This window comes from Hyperolius riggenbachi, chromosome 11 (genome assembly GCF_040937935.1).
Source record: "Hyperolius riggenbachi isolate aHypRig1 chromosome 11, aHypRig1.pri, whole genome shotgun sequence".
In the NCBI taxonomy this organism is placed as follows: domain Eukaryota; kingdom Metazoa; phylum Chordata; class Amphibia; order Anura; family Hyperoliidae; genus Hyperolius; species Hyperolius riggenbachi.
The window spans coordinates 40,643,658-40,659,753 of NC_090656.1; the positions used below are offsets into that span (position 1 = coordinate 40,643,658).

The 16,096-nt window shown below is 47.2% G+C and overlaps 2 protein-coding genes across 2 annotated transcripts; one reads left to right on the forward strand and one right to left on the reverse strand.

Annotated features, from left to right (window-relative positions):
- Positions 1 to 543: 543 nt before the first annotated feature.
- On the reverse strand, positions 544 to 9,043 carry EXOSC6 (exosome component 6). Its single transcript, XM_068261393.1, has 2 exons — positions 8,396 to 9,043; positions 544 to 1,317 (listed from the first exon to the last, which is right to left on the reverse strand). The coding sequence occupies exons 1-2, from the start codon at positions 8,987 to 8,989 to the stop codon at positions 1,156 to 1,158; spliced, it is 756 nt and encodes a 251-aa protein (XP_068117494.1). The 5' UTR covers positions 8,990 to 9,043; the 3' UTR covers positions 544 to 1,155.
- Positions 8,885 to 12,315, forward strand: LOC137538947 (tigger transposable element-derived protein 4-like). Its single transcript, XM_068261392.1, has 2 exons — positions 8,885 to 9,297; positions 10,077 to 12,315. The coding sequence occupies exon 2, from the start codon at positions 10,121 to 10,123 to the stop codon at positions 11,714 to 11,716; it is 1,596 nt and encodes a 531-aa protein (XP_068117493.1). The 5' UTR covers positions 8,885 to 9,297; positions 10,077 to 10,120; the 3' UTR covers positions 11,717 to 12,315.
- Positions 12,316 to 16,096: the final 3,781 nt, after the last annotated feature.

The following is a 16,096-nucleotide window of genomic DNA, read 5'->3' on the forward strand; positions in this document are numbered from 1 at the left end:
AGGGTGAAAAGCATGCGCTGAAATGCTCATAGGCTTGAAGGAGTGTTTATCTTTGTATGTGTCAGAGTGGTGCAACTAAATATTTTGAATTAAAAGTTTGGTTTGGGTCCACTTTAAATCCCCTACTGGGGGGGACTTCGGAAGTCTTCGGGGGCCGAGTCCTCCCGAAGACAGGCGGCTCAATACTGCACTTGCACGTGCGCAGTATGGAGCAGCCAGTCTTCGGGAGGACTTCGCTCCTGAAGACTGCCGAAGCTTCCCTGCTACGAGGGAGCCCGCGCTGGAACGGGCACCGGGAGAGAAGAGGGAATGCTCATTAGGACCTGGAGCCTTCCCTCTCTAAGTATCTTTTTTTTTTTTTTGTTTCTGATTTTTTTTTTTATCAGATTCCCATTTATTTTAAAAAGCCTGACTAAACTACATCACTGCTGAAGTGTAAAACCCTGGAGCCGCTGCTGAGCCAAAAAATTGCCATTGGGGCATCTATAAAGGCCTCATTGCACTCAACAAGAAAACACTCCTTTCAAACAACCTGATGACTCGTTTTAAGTGAAAATAGAAAATTTTTATTTTTCTCTTACCAGCTTACAAATACCACTGTAAAGCTAAGCCTTTCTCTCAAAAATGAGAAACAATATCACAGAAAGCAGATGGGTCTGCAAAACCATGAGAGGAGTGCATCCTCTCTCAAAAACAGAGCAATATAACTGAGGATTCACCACCAACTGCCACAGTCCATGCTACTGTCCAGCAACATCACACAGGTATCTATAAGCAGCCTTCAATCCCCAAACATGAGGCGGCTACCCCTAGAAGAAGATAATCCATTTCAGATGCTTGGGTGAAGTTATTACTGAACTTTTCCCATTAGTCCTGTAGAGTGTCAGTCTTTGCTGATCCATGCGGACAGCAGCCAACTGCCAGAGATTCCACATCAGCCTTGCTGAAGTCTGGCATCTTGTATCTGCTGGTGTGAAAACGATGGGCTCTGTGATTTGCTGGTGATAGCAGAAATCTGGTGCCAGTAGAGTCCATATAAAGAGCTGCAGCTGCTGATATGTTTGTAACTCAGCGTAGGAAGGTATGATTAGCCAGTACTTGGCTCCTGTGCTTCTGGATGGCAGGTGAGCACCATCGGTGAAGAGATCAGTCCAGTCAGCTGGATTCTGGCTCTGGTAGATGGATCTTTTTCTTGGTGGATTTGAGGAGACTTTGTTGGAGGACAGGGTAGAGCCGCTGACATCCCTCCATACACATCTTCATGGCTTCTACCGGGCTGTCTCCTTCCCATTCCCCGGTGCAGAGGAGGCCCGACACCTGCACGGGTTATAAACACACAGGTTATTAACTACACATAGGAAGGGGCTGGGGCACACAGTATATAATAGAGTATAAATAGTATTGGCACACCCTATGGTCCCATGGCTGAGGTTGTTGGGGGTACTCAGCATATAGTAGCGTATACATGGTATCGGTACCCCCTATGGCAAACTGGCTGAGGCACACAGTATATAATATATACCAGCGCAGGGCAAACTACACCTTTGTGCGCTGGATCTCCAGTCCACTGACAGGCTGTAAGATTCCACTCCTCCATGTAGAACCCAACTTTGGGTCAAATTATTTTGCCCAGCCTATATAGCTCTGATACTAACTCGGATACTTGGTTGTCAGTCGGAGGTCATATAGAAGTGGTGTCCATACGTGCAGGTATGGTCATGTACACCAGAAAACCAAAGTGACTGTCTCTGTCTCTAATGGCCGTCAGTTTGGCATTAAAGTGAATCCGAGATGAACTTTTACTCATTGCATAATTGTGTTCCTTTCCTATAGTTTATAGGGCATTCCTCAAGCCAAATACTTTTTTGTTTTAATACTCTTATTCCCTATAAACTAAATAAGCCCCACCCACAGTTTTCAGAGAGCCTTGGCAGTAGCAAGGGCTCATGGGAGCTCAGTCTAGGCAGGAGGAGGGGGAGGTATTACTAGCCAGAGATTTCAGAGGCAGAGGGGAGGAGGGAGGATTAGGTTTTTTTTCAGTCTGAGTGCTGATGGTGCAGAAAAGCCTGCCTCTGTGTAATGTTTACAAACAACATGGCTGCTGTCATTGTATCACAGGAAGAAATAATTATATTCTATTAAAACAGTATGCAGACAGATTTGCGGTTTAAACCATCTACAGTCCAGGGGTATCAAACTCGCGGCCCTCGATACAATATTTTGTGGCCCTCGCCGGCAAAAGCTTACTTATAGTTCGCTTTAGTGCTCCCAAGTAATCCTCCGCATCCCCGCCGCTAAACGAGGGCTGCAGAGCCCCCAAATCGTCCGGTGGGGGAAATCGCCGGCATTTCCTGGAAGGGGCAGAGCTTTCAGCTTCAGCTCTGCCCCTCCTGACATCAATCGCGGCTCATCGCCGCCTCTGCCCGCCCCTCTCTGAAGGAAGAGTGAGAGGGGCGGGCAGAGGCGGCGATGCGCCGCGAATGACGCGCGGGAGCTGCTGATTGATTCCCTTATGCGGCCCAGCCTTATCCTGACTTTGCCTCCTGCGGCCCCCAGGTGAATTGAGTTTGAGACCCCTGATCTAAACTGTACATAAGATATACAGACAAGTTACTTGTTATAGCTAGTTTTTCATCTTGGATCTGCTTTAAAGAGAACCAGAGCTGTTATACATACCTGGGGCTTCCTCCAGCCCCATAAGCCTGGATCGCTCCCACGCCACGGTCCTCAGCTGCCTGGATCAGCCGATACCGGGTCCCGTCATTTCCGCCAGCGGACGCGGCCAATTGTCCGCATCACAGGGGTTCCCTCCATATGCTGACGCGTGCGGCTGCATACTGCGCAGCCGCATGCGTAAGGTTATGGAGGGAGCCCCTATGCATGCGGATAATTGGTCGCGTCCGCCGGAAGTGACGGGACCCGGTATCGGCGATAGAGGAAGCGGAGTATGGCGGTGTGGGAGCGATCCAGGCTTATGGGGCTGGAGGAAGACCCAGGTATGTATAAAAGCTTTATAATTTTTCAGGCATTCATCATCTCTGGTTCCCTTTAAGCAGTTTATTAACTGCGGCAGTAAATATTTGGTTTATCTTATAAGTTTCACTCTTTGTTCTTTGCAATATGTGGGTTGTTCCATGAGGCCACTGAGACAGAGCGTGGCAGAACACTTTCTGGGGGTAGGATAGGCTACCACAAATATTTCAAATGTGGCCAAACATTTTAGGGATTCACACGGTGGGAACATGACTGGTTTTGCCTTTCAAGGGATTGAGAGGGTCAAATCGGGAAAGAGAGGGAGTGATCTTTATAAAATGTTATTAACCAGCCTGGCGGTATGGACGAGCTCAGCTCATCCATTACCGCCGGAGGCTGCCGCTCGGGCCCTGCTGGGCCGATTTTTATCAAATAAAAAGGGGTGCACACGCAGCCGGCACTTTGCCAGCCGCGTGTGCTACCTGATCGCCGCCGTGCAGCGGCGAAAGAGGGTCCCCCCCAGCCGCCTAAGCCCAGCGCAGCCGGACCAACCAGTTCCGGCCAGCGCTAAGGGCTGGATCGGAGGCAGCTGACGTCCATGACATCACTCCGCTCGTCGCCATGGCCTTTCTTGTTACTTCTGATCGCCTCCGTGATCAGAAGTACGCAACAGGAGCGCCCTCTAGTGGGCTTTCATGCAGCCAACTTTTAGTTGGCTGCATGCGATAGTTGTTTTTTTTTAATTAAAAAAATAAAACATCCGGTCGCCAGCCTGGCGATCTTAATAGAACGCCAGGCTGGTTAAGGAGAGAGGCCATGTGGATACACAGGCTGGGCACCAGGTCCCCCCAAAGCATGAATGCCAGGTGAGACTGGGCACTTATTACCTAGCTTAATGTGATGTAATCCCGGGGTTTTCCGTTCCTCCCCCCTCTTTTTCCTGTTGCCAACTTTGTCTTAGTCCTTGTACAATGATATATGGTACCCATTGTTGATGTAACCTTTTTTCTTTGCATGCTCCTTAGTAAATTTTATGATTTTTATGTTTTTAATCTCTAATATAGTACTCTTTTTACTATGTCTACATTGCATATGTGTATCTCCCTTCAGGTGGGAGGGGACTAGGGTTGCCTCGATATATACCGGTATTACGATATTGTGGTTTGATTGTGCACGGTAACCATACCGTGCACAATTTCGTTTTACCGGTTTTAGGGGGCGGGGCGACGTAGCGGCGGGGATGCGACGCAGCAATGAGCACACGAACAGCGGCGGGGATACAAATACTCACTTGCGAGAAGCCAGCTCTGTCCTTCACGATGTACCCGGGCTTCATTGTACTTCCTGTTCTTGCATCACATTTCCTTGAAACAGCGCCACCTGGGTGCTATTACAAGATGATGCAAGAACATGAAGTACAATGAATGCCCGTACTCGGTGAAAGACCTGGCTGCCGGCATGCGAGTATTTATCCCTGCTGCTGCGTCCCCTCTCCCTCCCCCCGGCTCTCTGTGCTCAGCCACCTGTTTCTGGCTACACCTATCTCTGGCTACCTAAGCTGCGAGCACCTTCTACTGACTACACCTGTCCCTGGCTACCTATACTGCAAGCACCTACTACTGACTACACCTGTCCCTGGCTACCTATCCTGCGAGCGCCTACTACTGGCTACACCTAACCCTGGCTACCTATCCTGCGAGCACCTACTACTGACTACACCCTGTCCCTGGCTACCTATCCTGCGAGCACCTACTGACTACACCTATCTCTGGCTACCTATGCTGCGAGCACCTACTACTGACTACACCTATCTCTGGCTACCTATCCTGCGAGCACCTACTACTGACTACACTTTGTCCCTGGCTACCTATCCTGCGAGCACCTACTACTGACTACACCTTGTCCCTGGCTACCTATCCTGCGAGCACCTACTACTGACTACACCTATCTCTGGCTACCTATGCTGCAAGCACCTACTACTGGCTAGATCTGTCTCTGGCTACCTATGCTGCGAGCACCTACTACTGGCTACACCTTGTTCCTGGCTACCTATCCTGCGAGCACCTACTACTGACTACACCTATCTCTGGCTACCTATGCTGCAAGCACCTACTACTGGCTAGATCTGTCTCTGGCTACCTATGCTGTGAACACCTACTACTGGCTACACCTATCCCTGGCTACCTACGCTGCGAGCACCTACTACTGGCAACACTTGTCCCTGGCTACCTATGCTGCGAGCATCTACTACTGGCTACACCTATCACTGACTACCTATACTGCGGCCACCTATCGCTGGCTACCTATACTGCGGTCACCTATTACTGGCTACACCTATCCCTGGCTACCTATGCTGCGGCCACCTACTACTAGCTACACCTATCCCCGGCTACCTATGCTGCGGCCACATACTAATGGCTACAGGGGGGGGGCGCCTGCAAGTAATTGTACAATGCCGTATACTGTAATACCGTGGTTTTTTTTACGGTTATCATATCGTGGATTTTCATACCGTTACAACCCTAGAGGGGACTCACCCTGCTCACCGTTAGTTTACTATACCAGGCATCACTTCCTTATACTTAAAATGGGGCTTGGCCAGACCTGGACCTAGACATTGTTTACTACACCCAAATATTTACTAAATCAGTTTACTGTAACAAGCTTATGTTGTTATAGGGTATATATGGTATCAGCACTCCTCACTGTCATCTAGCTGAGGTTGGGGCACACAGTACACACATGCTACTTGTAGTAGCATAGTCACAGACACAGTATTTGCCATGGTTACAAACCTGGGTTGGGCATGAGGCTGAGGCACGCAGTATATAGTAGCGTATACATAGTATCAGCCACCCCCTATGGTCACCTGGCTGAGGTTGGGGCACAAAATACAGGTCCTTCTCAAAAAATTAGCATATTGTGATAAAGTTCATTATTTTCTGTAATGTACTGATAAACATTAGACTTTCATATATTTTAAATTCATTACACACAACTGAAGTAGTTCAAGACTTTTATTGTTTTAATATTGATGATTTTGGCATACAGCTCATGAAAACCCAAAATTCCTATCTCAAAAAATTAGCATATTTCAGCGCGTCGCCAGCACAATTTACCTATGCGATGTCTGTCAGCGCCGCTCCCCCGCATCGGCGCTACCCGCCCGCGTCACTTCCCTCCAATCAGCGGGAGGGAAGGGACACGGGCGGGTAGCGCCGATGCGGAGGAGAGGCGCTGACAGACAGCGCTTAGGAAAACATTGTGCTGGCAACACGCTGCGTGTCGCCAGCACTGCGGGGGTATAGCGGCGCACAGGGGGGACATGGAGGCACACCATGGGGCAACGGAGGCTGGTCTTAGTGTGCACAACCAGCCTCTGTGCCCCAGTAACATAATTAAATCCCACCTCGGGTTCTCTTTAAGCTCATCCAGAGTGTTGGGTCTTGCGTCTCAACTTTCTCTTCACAATATCCCACAGATTCTCTATGGGGTTCAGGTCAGGAGAGTTGGCAGGCCTATTGAGCACAGTAATACCATGGTCAGTAAACCATTTACCAGTGGTTTTGGCGCTGTGAGCAGGTTCCAGGTCATGCTGAAAAATGAAATCATCTCCATAAAGCTTTTCAGCAGATAGAAGCATGAAGTGCTCCAAAATCTCCTGATAGCTAGCTGCATTGACCCTGCCCTTGATAAAACACAGTGGACCAACACCAGCAGCTGACTGTGGGTACTTGACACTGGACTTCAGGCATTTTCCTCTCCCCAGTCTTCCTCCAGACTCTGGCACCTTGATTTCCAAATGACATGCAAAAGTTGCTTTAATCCGAAAAAAGTACTTTGGACCACTGAGCAAAAGTCCAGTGCTGCTTCTCTGTAGCCCAGGTGCTTCTACCACTGTTTCTGGTTCAAAAGTGGCTTGACCTGGGGAATGCGATACCTGTAGCCCATTTCCTGCACACACCTGTACACGGTGGCTCTGGATGTTTCTACTCCAGACTCAGTCCACCGCTTCCGCAGGTCCCCCAAGTTCTGGAATCGGTCCTTCTCCACAATCTTCCTTAGGGTCCGGTCACCTCTTCTCATTGTGCAGCGTTTTGTGCCACTCTTTTTACTTTCTACAGACTTCCCACTGAGGTGCCTTGGTACAGCACTCCGGGAACAGCCTATTCGTTCAGAAATTTCTTTGTGTCTTACCCTCTTGCTTTAGGGTGTCAATGATGGCCTTCTGGTCAGCAGTCTTACGCCGGAAATACACGATGCGTTTTTGCCGTCGCTTTCGATAGATTCTACTCTCGATTCACTGCTCGAATCCTTATCTTTTCTTATCAATTACATTCACTTGAATGAGGAGAATCGAAACGAAAGTAGAATCGACCAGATCCGACAGGTTGGAATTTATCTATCGAACCCATCTATCTAAAGTAAAAACTTAACGTGTATTCCCAGCATTACCTATGATTACGGTTTTGAGTAATGAACCAGGCTGGGAGTTTTAAAAGCATCAGGAATCTTTTGCAGGTATTTATAGTTAATTCAGATTAGGTTAATAGCACGTTTAGAGAACCTTTTTATGATATGCTAATTTTTTGAGATAGGAATTTTGGGTTTTCACGAGCTGTATGCCAAAATCATCAATATTAAAACAATAAAAGGCTTGAACTACTTCAGTTGTGTGTAATGAATCTAAAATATATGAAAGTCTAACGTTTATTAGTACATTACAGAAAATAATGAACTTTATCACACTATGCTAATTTTTTTTAGTAGGACCTGTATATAGTTGAGTATGCATTGCATCAGCACCTCCCTATGGTCACCTGGCTGAGTTTGGGGCACGCAGTATATAGTAGAATATACAGTACATAGTGCCAGCACCTCCCTACCGTCACTTGGCTGATATTGGGGCACACAGTATATATAATATACATAGTATCAGCACACCCCTCCATCTAGGTTGGAGCACACAGTATATAGTACGGAGCAGTGCTTTTCAGCGCTGCTAGATTTGGGCGCAGCCAGCGCCGCCATAGACTGTAATGGGAATCAGTCTATAACGGCGCTCAGTGAGTAACGTCGGCTCCATCAGAAGACGGAGCCGAAGTTGCTTAAAAAACACAATAATTTGGCCTCCAGCAATCGCTGGAAGCCAAATTATTTCATTCCCCCACTATCCAGGAGGGGGAATAGTAATTAAAACGGCAGGATCAGCCATATACCGCTGTATCCTGCGCCTAAGTCTACCGGCACCCATTTCAAATGTACTCTATATAGTATGCATAGTAACACCCCCTCCGGTCACATGGCTGATGTTGGGGCACACAGTATATAGAACATGCATAGTATACACCCCCACCTGGCTGAGGTTGGAGTACACCCATTCTATACACACACACGCACTGTAGTTGCCATGGTTACACACCTGGCCGAGGTTGGGCATGAGGCTGAGGCACACGCTGGGCCGCCCTTCCTCCTCCTCCCTCTCCCCGGGGTCCAGCAGGATCTCCCCAGACTCTCCTCGGTAGGCCGCAGCTCCGAGCACCGCATCGTACATCTCTATGCCGGCATCAGCCAGGGCCAGTGCCGCACAGCTGACCGCCATGGAGAGCGCCGAGCCCCGGTCCTCCAACACCAGCACCGACACCAGCAGCTCCGCCCGGGGGTAGCGCTCCATCCGCACGGCTGGCTCCAGGCTCTGCTGCAGGAAGTGCGCCCCCCCGCGGCTGTTCCCGGCACTGCCGCCCCGCCGGAGGGAGAAGCGAGCCCAGCGGAGGTCACACAGCAGCCGCGACTCCCCGCCACCTCCCCACCATACCCCGCACAGCACCTTACTGCCGCCCGCTGCCTCCACGTACGCCGAGCCCGCCGCCTGCGTCAACAGCCCGCAGCGAACGTAAACCGCGCGCTGCCCCGCCCCCACCCGAGCCAAGCCCGCCGCCTCCTCCGGCACCGCGTACAGTATTGGGGTCTGAGAGCCATCCTCCGGGCCCCGAACCCGCCGGCTGTCCCCCGGCATCCCCGCACACGGCAACTGACCGACTTCCGCTACCTGACCGGAAACCACATTCCTTTCCGGGGACCATAGAGAGTGAGACTACAGGCAGGAGGAGCGTCCTCTTTCACATAAACCAAGGCTACTTCCGGAAACTACAGAGACTATACAGGCGGTAGGAGCGTCTCTTCTACCATAGACGGGAGAGACAGCTGCTGGCCGCAAATTACATCCACTTCCGGGCACCAGAGAGACAGAGTACAGACGGAAGGAGCGTCCCTTCCACAATAGACAGAGGAGAGAAGGCCGCACAGCAATGTAGCAGACGGCAGGTGGGTGTGTGGCGGAGTCATCTGTGTTGCTTTTGCTGATGTTACAAGTCTCTCCTGCTGCTCCTACCGACACCTGAAGTGCGCAGCCAGCGTTGCATTATAGCCCTCCCCCATGGTCACACCCTCCTGGGAGAACTTGCTGGGCAATCTGTAACTAGTGATGTTGCGAACTGTTTGTAGCCAACAGTGCATGGGGAATGATCTTGGGGACATTTCCGCATTTGTCATATTACGCATTAGTGTGCAAACGCTTTCCTGGCGGCCATGCGTCCCTGATTGCACACCTGCAGCCACGAGCAGAGCGCAAATGCGCACACCGTCACACAGAGCACTCACGGCTTAAGGCGCACGATCTGGGACGCATGGCCACTGGGAAAGCGTCTGCACAGTAATGCGTAATATGCTGAAGTGACCCTGAGGTCATTCCCCATGGCCTGTTCACTGCAAACAGTTCCGGCCATCTATATCTGTAACACACTTACTGTGCAGAGCTTCTGGCTGCTTCACTTTCAGGGGGACATTCCCTCTTTCCTCCTCACCTCTCCCTCCATCTTCCTCATATATCCCTCTTTCTTCCTCACCTGTCCCTTCTTCCTTCTCATATATCCCCCTTTCCTCCTCACCTGTCCTTTCCTTCCATCTCCTTACCTTTCCCCTCACCTTTCCCCTCCTCACTTGTCCCCCCCCCCCCCCCCCCTCACTTGTTCCTCTTTCCTCCTCATCTGTTGGTACTATTTTTCAACTACAATGTGTTATACTGTACTTTTATTTACTTTTAGGAGACCCATTAGCCACTGGGATTGTGCACGGCCGTGAGGAAAGAATGGCGACCCCTGCAGTATCGAAACGACGCAGCATAAAACTTGAGGAAAAAAGACTGATAATCTGGCTGATTGAAAGCAAAGCCAAAACACAAGCTGACATTGTGCGCGAGTACGGGCTTAATAAGGCAACCGTCAGTATGATTTGGAAAAAACGTGACAGATACAAATCTGTAGTGACATTTTCAGACAGCAGCAAGAAAATGCGCAAGTCCATATATGAGGATGTTGAAGATGCTGTGTTCCACTGGTTAAAACATGCTCGTTCAGTGGGAATTCCAGTATCAGGTCCATTGATGAAAGCGAAAGCAGCAAAGTTTGCCACTGCCCTTGGACACAGCAAATTCAGCTGCAGTGATGGTTGGCTTGATCGATTCAAGAAACGCCACAATCTTTCATTTCATGTTCTGAATGGAGGGGTTGTACCTCAAGAACTGGCCAAAGACTGGCTTGAAAACAAACTTCCACACTTGCTAGACCATTATGAAACACGCAACATTTTTAATGCTGATGAAACGGGCTTATTCTTTAAGCTGTTGCCAGACCGTACAACGACTTTTAAAGGAGACGCCTGTCATGGGGGCAAGAGAAGTGAAGATAGACTGACTTTGTTGCTAGCTACAAATATGAATGGATCTGAGAAGCTGCCACTGTTAGCGATTGGCAAGACTGCCAAACCACGTTGTTTTAAAGGCGTTAAGTTACTGCCAGTTCAATACAAACACAACCGCAAAGCATGGATGACTGGTAATCTCTTTACAGAGTGGCTGCTTAACCTTGATAGGAAATTTCTTCGGGAAAACAGACGTGTGCTGATGATTGTTGATAATTGTAGTGCACATGATCCAGCTGCTGCTGAACGTCTTGAAGCAATACAGCTTGAGTTTCTACCTTTCAACTGTTCCAGCCTCCTTCAGCCATGCAACATGGGAATTATCCAGGACTTTAAACTTTTATACAGAAAGCAACTCCTGCAGAAACTGTTTGCAGCCATTGATGACAATGACATGGATAATTTCTCAGTTGATGTGCTCCAAAGTCTGCGATGGGCAAGATTAGCTTGGGATAGGGTAACAGCCACTTCAATTACCGATTGCTTTATGAAGGCGGGGTTTATAAAAACGGATCTTCCTGCAACCTCTACTGAGATTGTTGATGATCAACCAGAGCCATCAGCTTCATCTTATGATCATGACTTTGGCAAAATATTTGAGCAACTGATGCTGCATTTCCCAAACCAGTGCCCTACAATTTTGGAAGACTTTCTTTGGGTTGATGACAATGTTCAGACAGCCCCAGGACTGACTGATGAGGATATTGTAGCAGAGGTGAAGGCAAAGTCTGCAGATGTCAATAATGTACAGAGTGACGAAAAATCCAGTGATGATGACAGTCAAGATTTGCCTGTGCCTACACCTTCCTCACATGAAGTGCATAAGGCTCTATCTCTCGTGCAGCATTATCTAGAACGTACTGGTAGTGCACAAGATGGTTCAGAGCTCATGATGACTTATGTTGGAAAATTAGATGCACACATTGCTAAACTAGCAGGAAGAGACACAATACCAAAAACAGTTGATGGTTTTAGTAAACGCTGACATAGTACATTTCTGGCTATAGTAAACTCAGTCCCAACCATGGGCTTGTATGACTATACAATGTGTGGCCAATCCTGATATAGTAAAGTATTTGGCCAGTTCCCTTGGAGTTAACTATAAAGTGATTCTACTGTATTTTTCACCAGCAGACTCTGTGTTGAAAGAACTGACTCCAGCTCCAGTCAAGCTGGGTAGAATTTTTAATGAGAAACCCTAACCAAGAATCGAACTTCATCCCAATCAGTAGCTGATACCCCCTTTCCCATGAGAAATCTTTTCTTTTTCTTAATCGGATCATCAGGGGGCTCTGTATGGCTGATTTTGTGCTGAAACCCCTCCCACAGTGTGATGTCAGCGCCTCACAGCACTGAGGTACTGACATCACACTGTGGGAGCCTTGTTGCATTGTGGAAAATAGCTGTTTCCAACTGCCAAAAATGCAAGCAGCATCTCCTTCCAGTGACCATCTCACCATGTGATAAAATGTCAATATAAATCGGGGAGCGGAAAGATTTTACAATGAGCAAACGCTGACTGAATAATTTATACATAATTGTAAAAATTAAGCGCTTTTTTATTACATTATTTTCACTCTTTAAGGACTACCCTGAGTATAACTAAATGGTCCTCACAGATTTATCAAAGCTGTTCTTACTGTACTTTAGAAAAATCTCTATCTACTCATACACTTGCAGTACAGCATTGTACTTACCCTTCACCAGCCATTACCACACCTTATATTCTGATCTACTGAGAGAGTTGGCTGGATAGCTGGGTCTGACTGAGTGAGGACGTTTCAGCACTGCACGGTGCCTTACTTGGGTACCGCCATAGGCTCTAAGGGTAATTACGGCATTAGCGGTGCAGGCAAAATGGCAAAATCACTGTAATTTGGTTGTCGGCAATAGCCAGACCCTGAATTACATGACCAAGAGAAAAAAGTGAGGTAATTAGTTTGGGAATATATTTGATATGTAATAAATGTAACTGGGCTGAGCCACTAAACAACAAGTTCAAGGACAACTGAAGTTAGAGCACGTGCCAAACTCTGGCTCGCAGCGCCAGAAAACTTGGCCCACCACTGCTTTTTCAATACATTAACTGTGGCCCGCACCCATGGGGATCTGTATCCTGGGGATCTGTGTCACTCATCGCAGCTCTACTCCCAGCCACTGGCTCTGGGGCACCTGCTATGCCTGGTTACCTATACTGGGGCACCTGCTATGCCTGGTTACTTATACTGGGGCACCTGCTATGCCTGGTTACCTATACTGGGGCACCTGCTATGCCTGGCAACTTATACTGGGGCAGCTACCTATACTGGGGCAACTGCTATGCCTGGCTACCTCTACTGGGGCACTTACCTATGCCTAGCTACCTATACTGGGGTACCTATCTATACCTGTCTCCCTCTACTGGGGCACCTATTTATGCATGGCTACCTATACTGGGGCACCTGTTATGCCTAGCTATCTATACTGGGGCTCCTATTCCTGGCTACCTATACTGGGGGTACCTGCTATTCCTAGTTAACTTTTCTGGGGCACCTATGCCTGGCTAATCTATACAGGCGGCACCTATTCTTGGCTACCTATACTGGGGGCAACTATACCTGGCTTCCTATACAGGGGTCACTAATACCTGGCTACCTACCTACAATGAGTTTATTTTGCCATAACATGCAGTGCAAATTGTGGATGATGTGGGATCGTTCAAAATGGGTGGGGGAGGGAATATAACTGTCGGCCCTCGACCTCTTTATTTCCTTTTAAACAGTACACATTGCCTGTCTATCCTGTTGGCCCTCTGCCTCTAATACGTTTAGTCATAGACCCTGAACAAGCATGTAGCAGATTAGGGGATTCTGACATTGTCAGAACTGACAAGATTAGCTGTATGCTCGTTTCTCGTGGTATTCAGACACTACTGCAGCCAAATGAACCAGCAGCGTTCCAGGCAACTGGTATTGTATAAAAGGAAATAAATATGGCAGTCTGCATATCCCTCTAACTTCAGTTGTCCTTTAATCTAAATACCTCCCAATATTCTCTTATTACCAGGCAATACCAATAATGTGCCAAAAATAATTCCGGGTGCAACTTGCGTTGTACTTGGCGAAATAAAAAGATTCTGATTCTGATCAAGCGAAGGGTTCAGTTCCTTGGATCAGTAAATGCATGCATCGCCCTGGGTTTGCTGTCACAGAGTTCCAGTAGTGTCAATATTCCCACAAACAGGACTGCGCACGCCACTTTTAAATCATAACCTGCAAATATATAATTCACTACACATAGGGCTTACTTCACTAAGACAAGTAGCATGCCTTATCAGAGTAGCATAGTGAGCACTACAAACTTATGCCTGCTAATTGGCAATGACGAGAGCTCCACTCGTCCTGCCCTGAGCCCCTGCGGGTCCAATCACTTTAAAGGACAAAGTGCGGCTGAGGGCAGGAAGAGTTGAGCTCTCGTCATTGCCAATTAGCAGGCATAAGTTCGCTCGTACTACCCTGATAAGGCATGCTATTTGTCTAAAGGTGGCCACACACGATACCATAAAATGATCCGATTTTACAGTAATTCGATAAAAATGATCGTATCTCTCGAAAAATCGTAAGCTTTCTTTTTTTCATTTGACTGAAAAATCCGATCTATTCGATCCGGAATGTCAGATATTCTCTTCAATATCTACTAAGGATTGTATGGTGTGTGTTGGATTGTACATATACACACCCTAGCAATTTTCTCTGAGTTTCCAATCATTTTTATCATAATTGAGGAAAAAAATTTAACATAGGTGTGTGGTACATTGGTCATATTTTTGAAATGTTAGTCAGAAAAATTGATTGCAATTCTTAAATTGAACAGATATTTAAAAAATTGTATCGTGTGTGGCCACCTTTAGTGAATCAAGCCCATAGCCTGATACTGCAATCACAGTTTAAACTTCTTTCACTTTGGTTTTATTGCACAAAGATGTTATATAAATCTCAGTGGTATCCAAAAGTTAAGAAAATACAAGTATAATTAGTCAACACAGTGGAAGTCTGATATATCAGATTTCACATAACATGGTTTATAAAAGAAAACCTACAGCTTTGCATAATAAACAACTCCTGACTTATATAAAAGACTTCAATAATATTGTAACGTATTACAAGGCAGCTTGAGAAGATCTAAATGAGGTTTTGCAAAAAGAAGATACAAACCAAAGGCCTACGAGGGCTAAGGCAGGTTAGATCTAGAAAAGAAAGAACAAGAATTCAACTAACAAATTCTATTTAGGAATTGGTACCAATCCAAACATGGGACCAGTCGTCCCAGAAAATATGACATTTTTCAATAGTGTCCTGCATCGTGCATAAGATATAGTCAGTGAGCATTATGCTGTCTACAAACACAAATGTCTAACTGACATGCCCTATAGGTACATACAGGACTGTGGAGTTGGAGTCGGAGTAATTTTGGGCACCCGGAGTTGGAGTCGGAGTCGTTGATTTCATAAACTGAGGAGTTGGAGTCGGATGATTTTTGTACAAAATCCACAGCCCTGTTAAGTATTAGGCTAAGGAGTCGGAGTCGAGGAGTCGGAGCGATTTTGGGTAGTCTGAGTTGGAGTCGGAGTCGTGGTTTCATAAACGTTTAAGTCGGAAGATTTTTGTCCCGACTCCACAGCCCTGGGTACATATAAAACAAGTTTTGTCAACTTTTATTATAAATATTAATATTAAAAATGGGCCGCCACAAGTATTGGTCGGTCCCCAGTGAAACCCTCAAATAAGGACTGCAACCTCGAGCAATGAGGGTCCTGGCTGATCCCCCTCCACCCGATACTACGGGTGGGGTGTAGCTATCTCATGCACGGGCTACAAAGTGAACACTGGTTACAGTGGGTGGGACCAAGGTGTAGAGATACGATGGGATCATATATCTAACTGCTGACACCTCAAAATGTGTAGGTACCCACACCACTGCAAAAGAGAGGCATTCAAAACACAAATAGTGACTTAGGAAGTGTGCATAGTGCTGTACATAATCCCTTAAAGCGGTATCGTCACCATAAAAATCAAATTTCCACAGCAACTGGTCTGAGTGTATTAAGTGATAAAGATGCTAATCCTGCATTCAAAACTTTCAAAACTTTTTCTGCTGTTATGATTTGGAGTTATTACATACTTAAGGAGCACTGGCCCTTTGGTAGTCGTGCCAAAGAATTGCATGCTGGGGGTTCTTTTTATCTATAATTTATTCCTCCTCTTTCCTTTATTTCCCTGTCTGCTGCTTATCTGAAACCTAATCCCCTACTCACTTGTGTTTACAAGCAAGGCTGAGGCGACTCAGCGATTGGAGGAGACAAGAAAAAAAGTAAAGGGCAGAAATT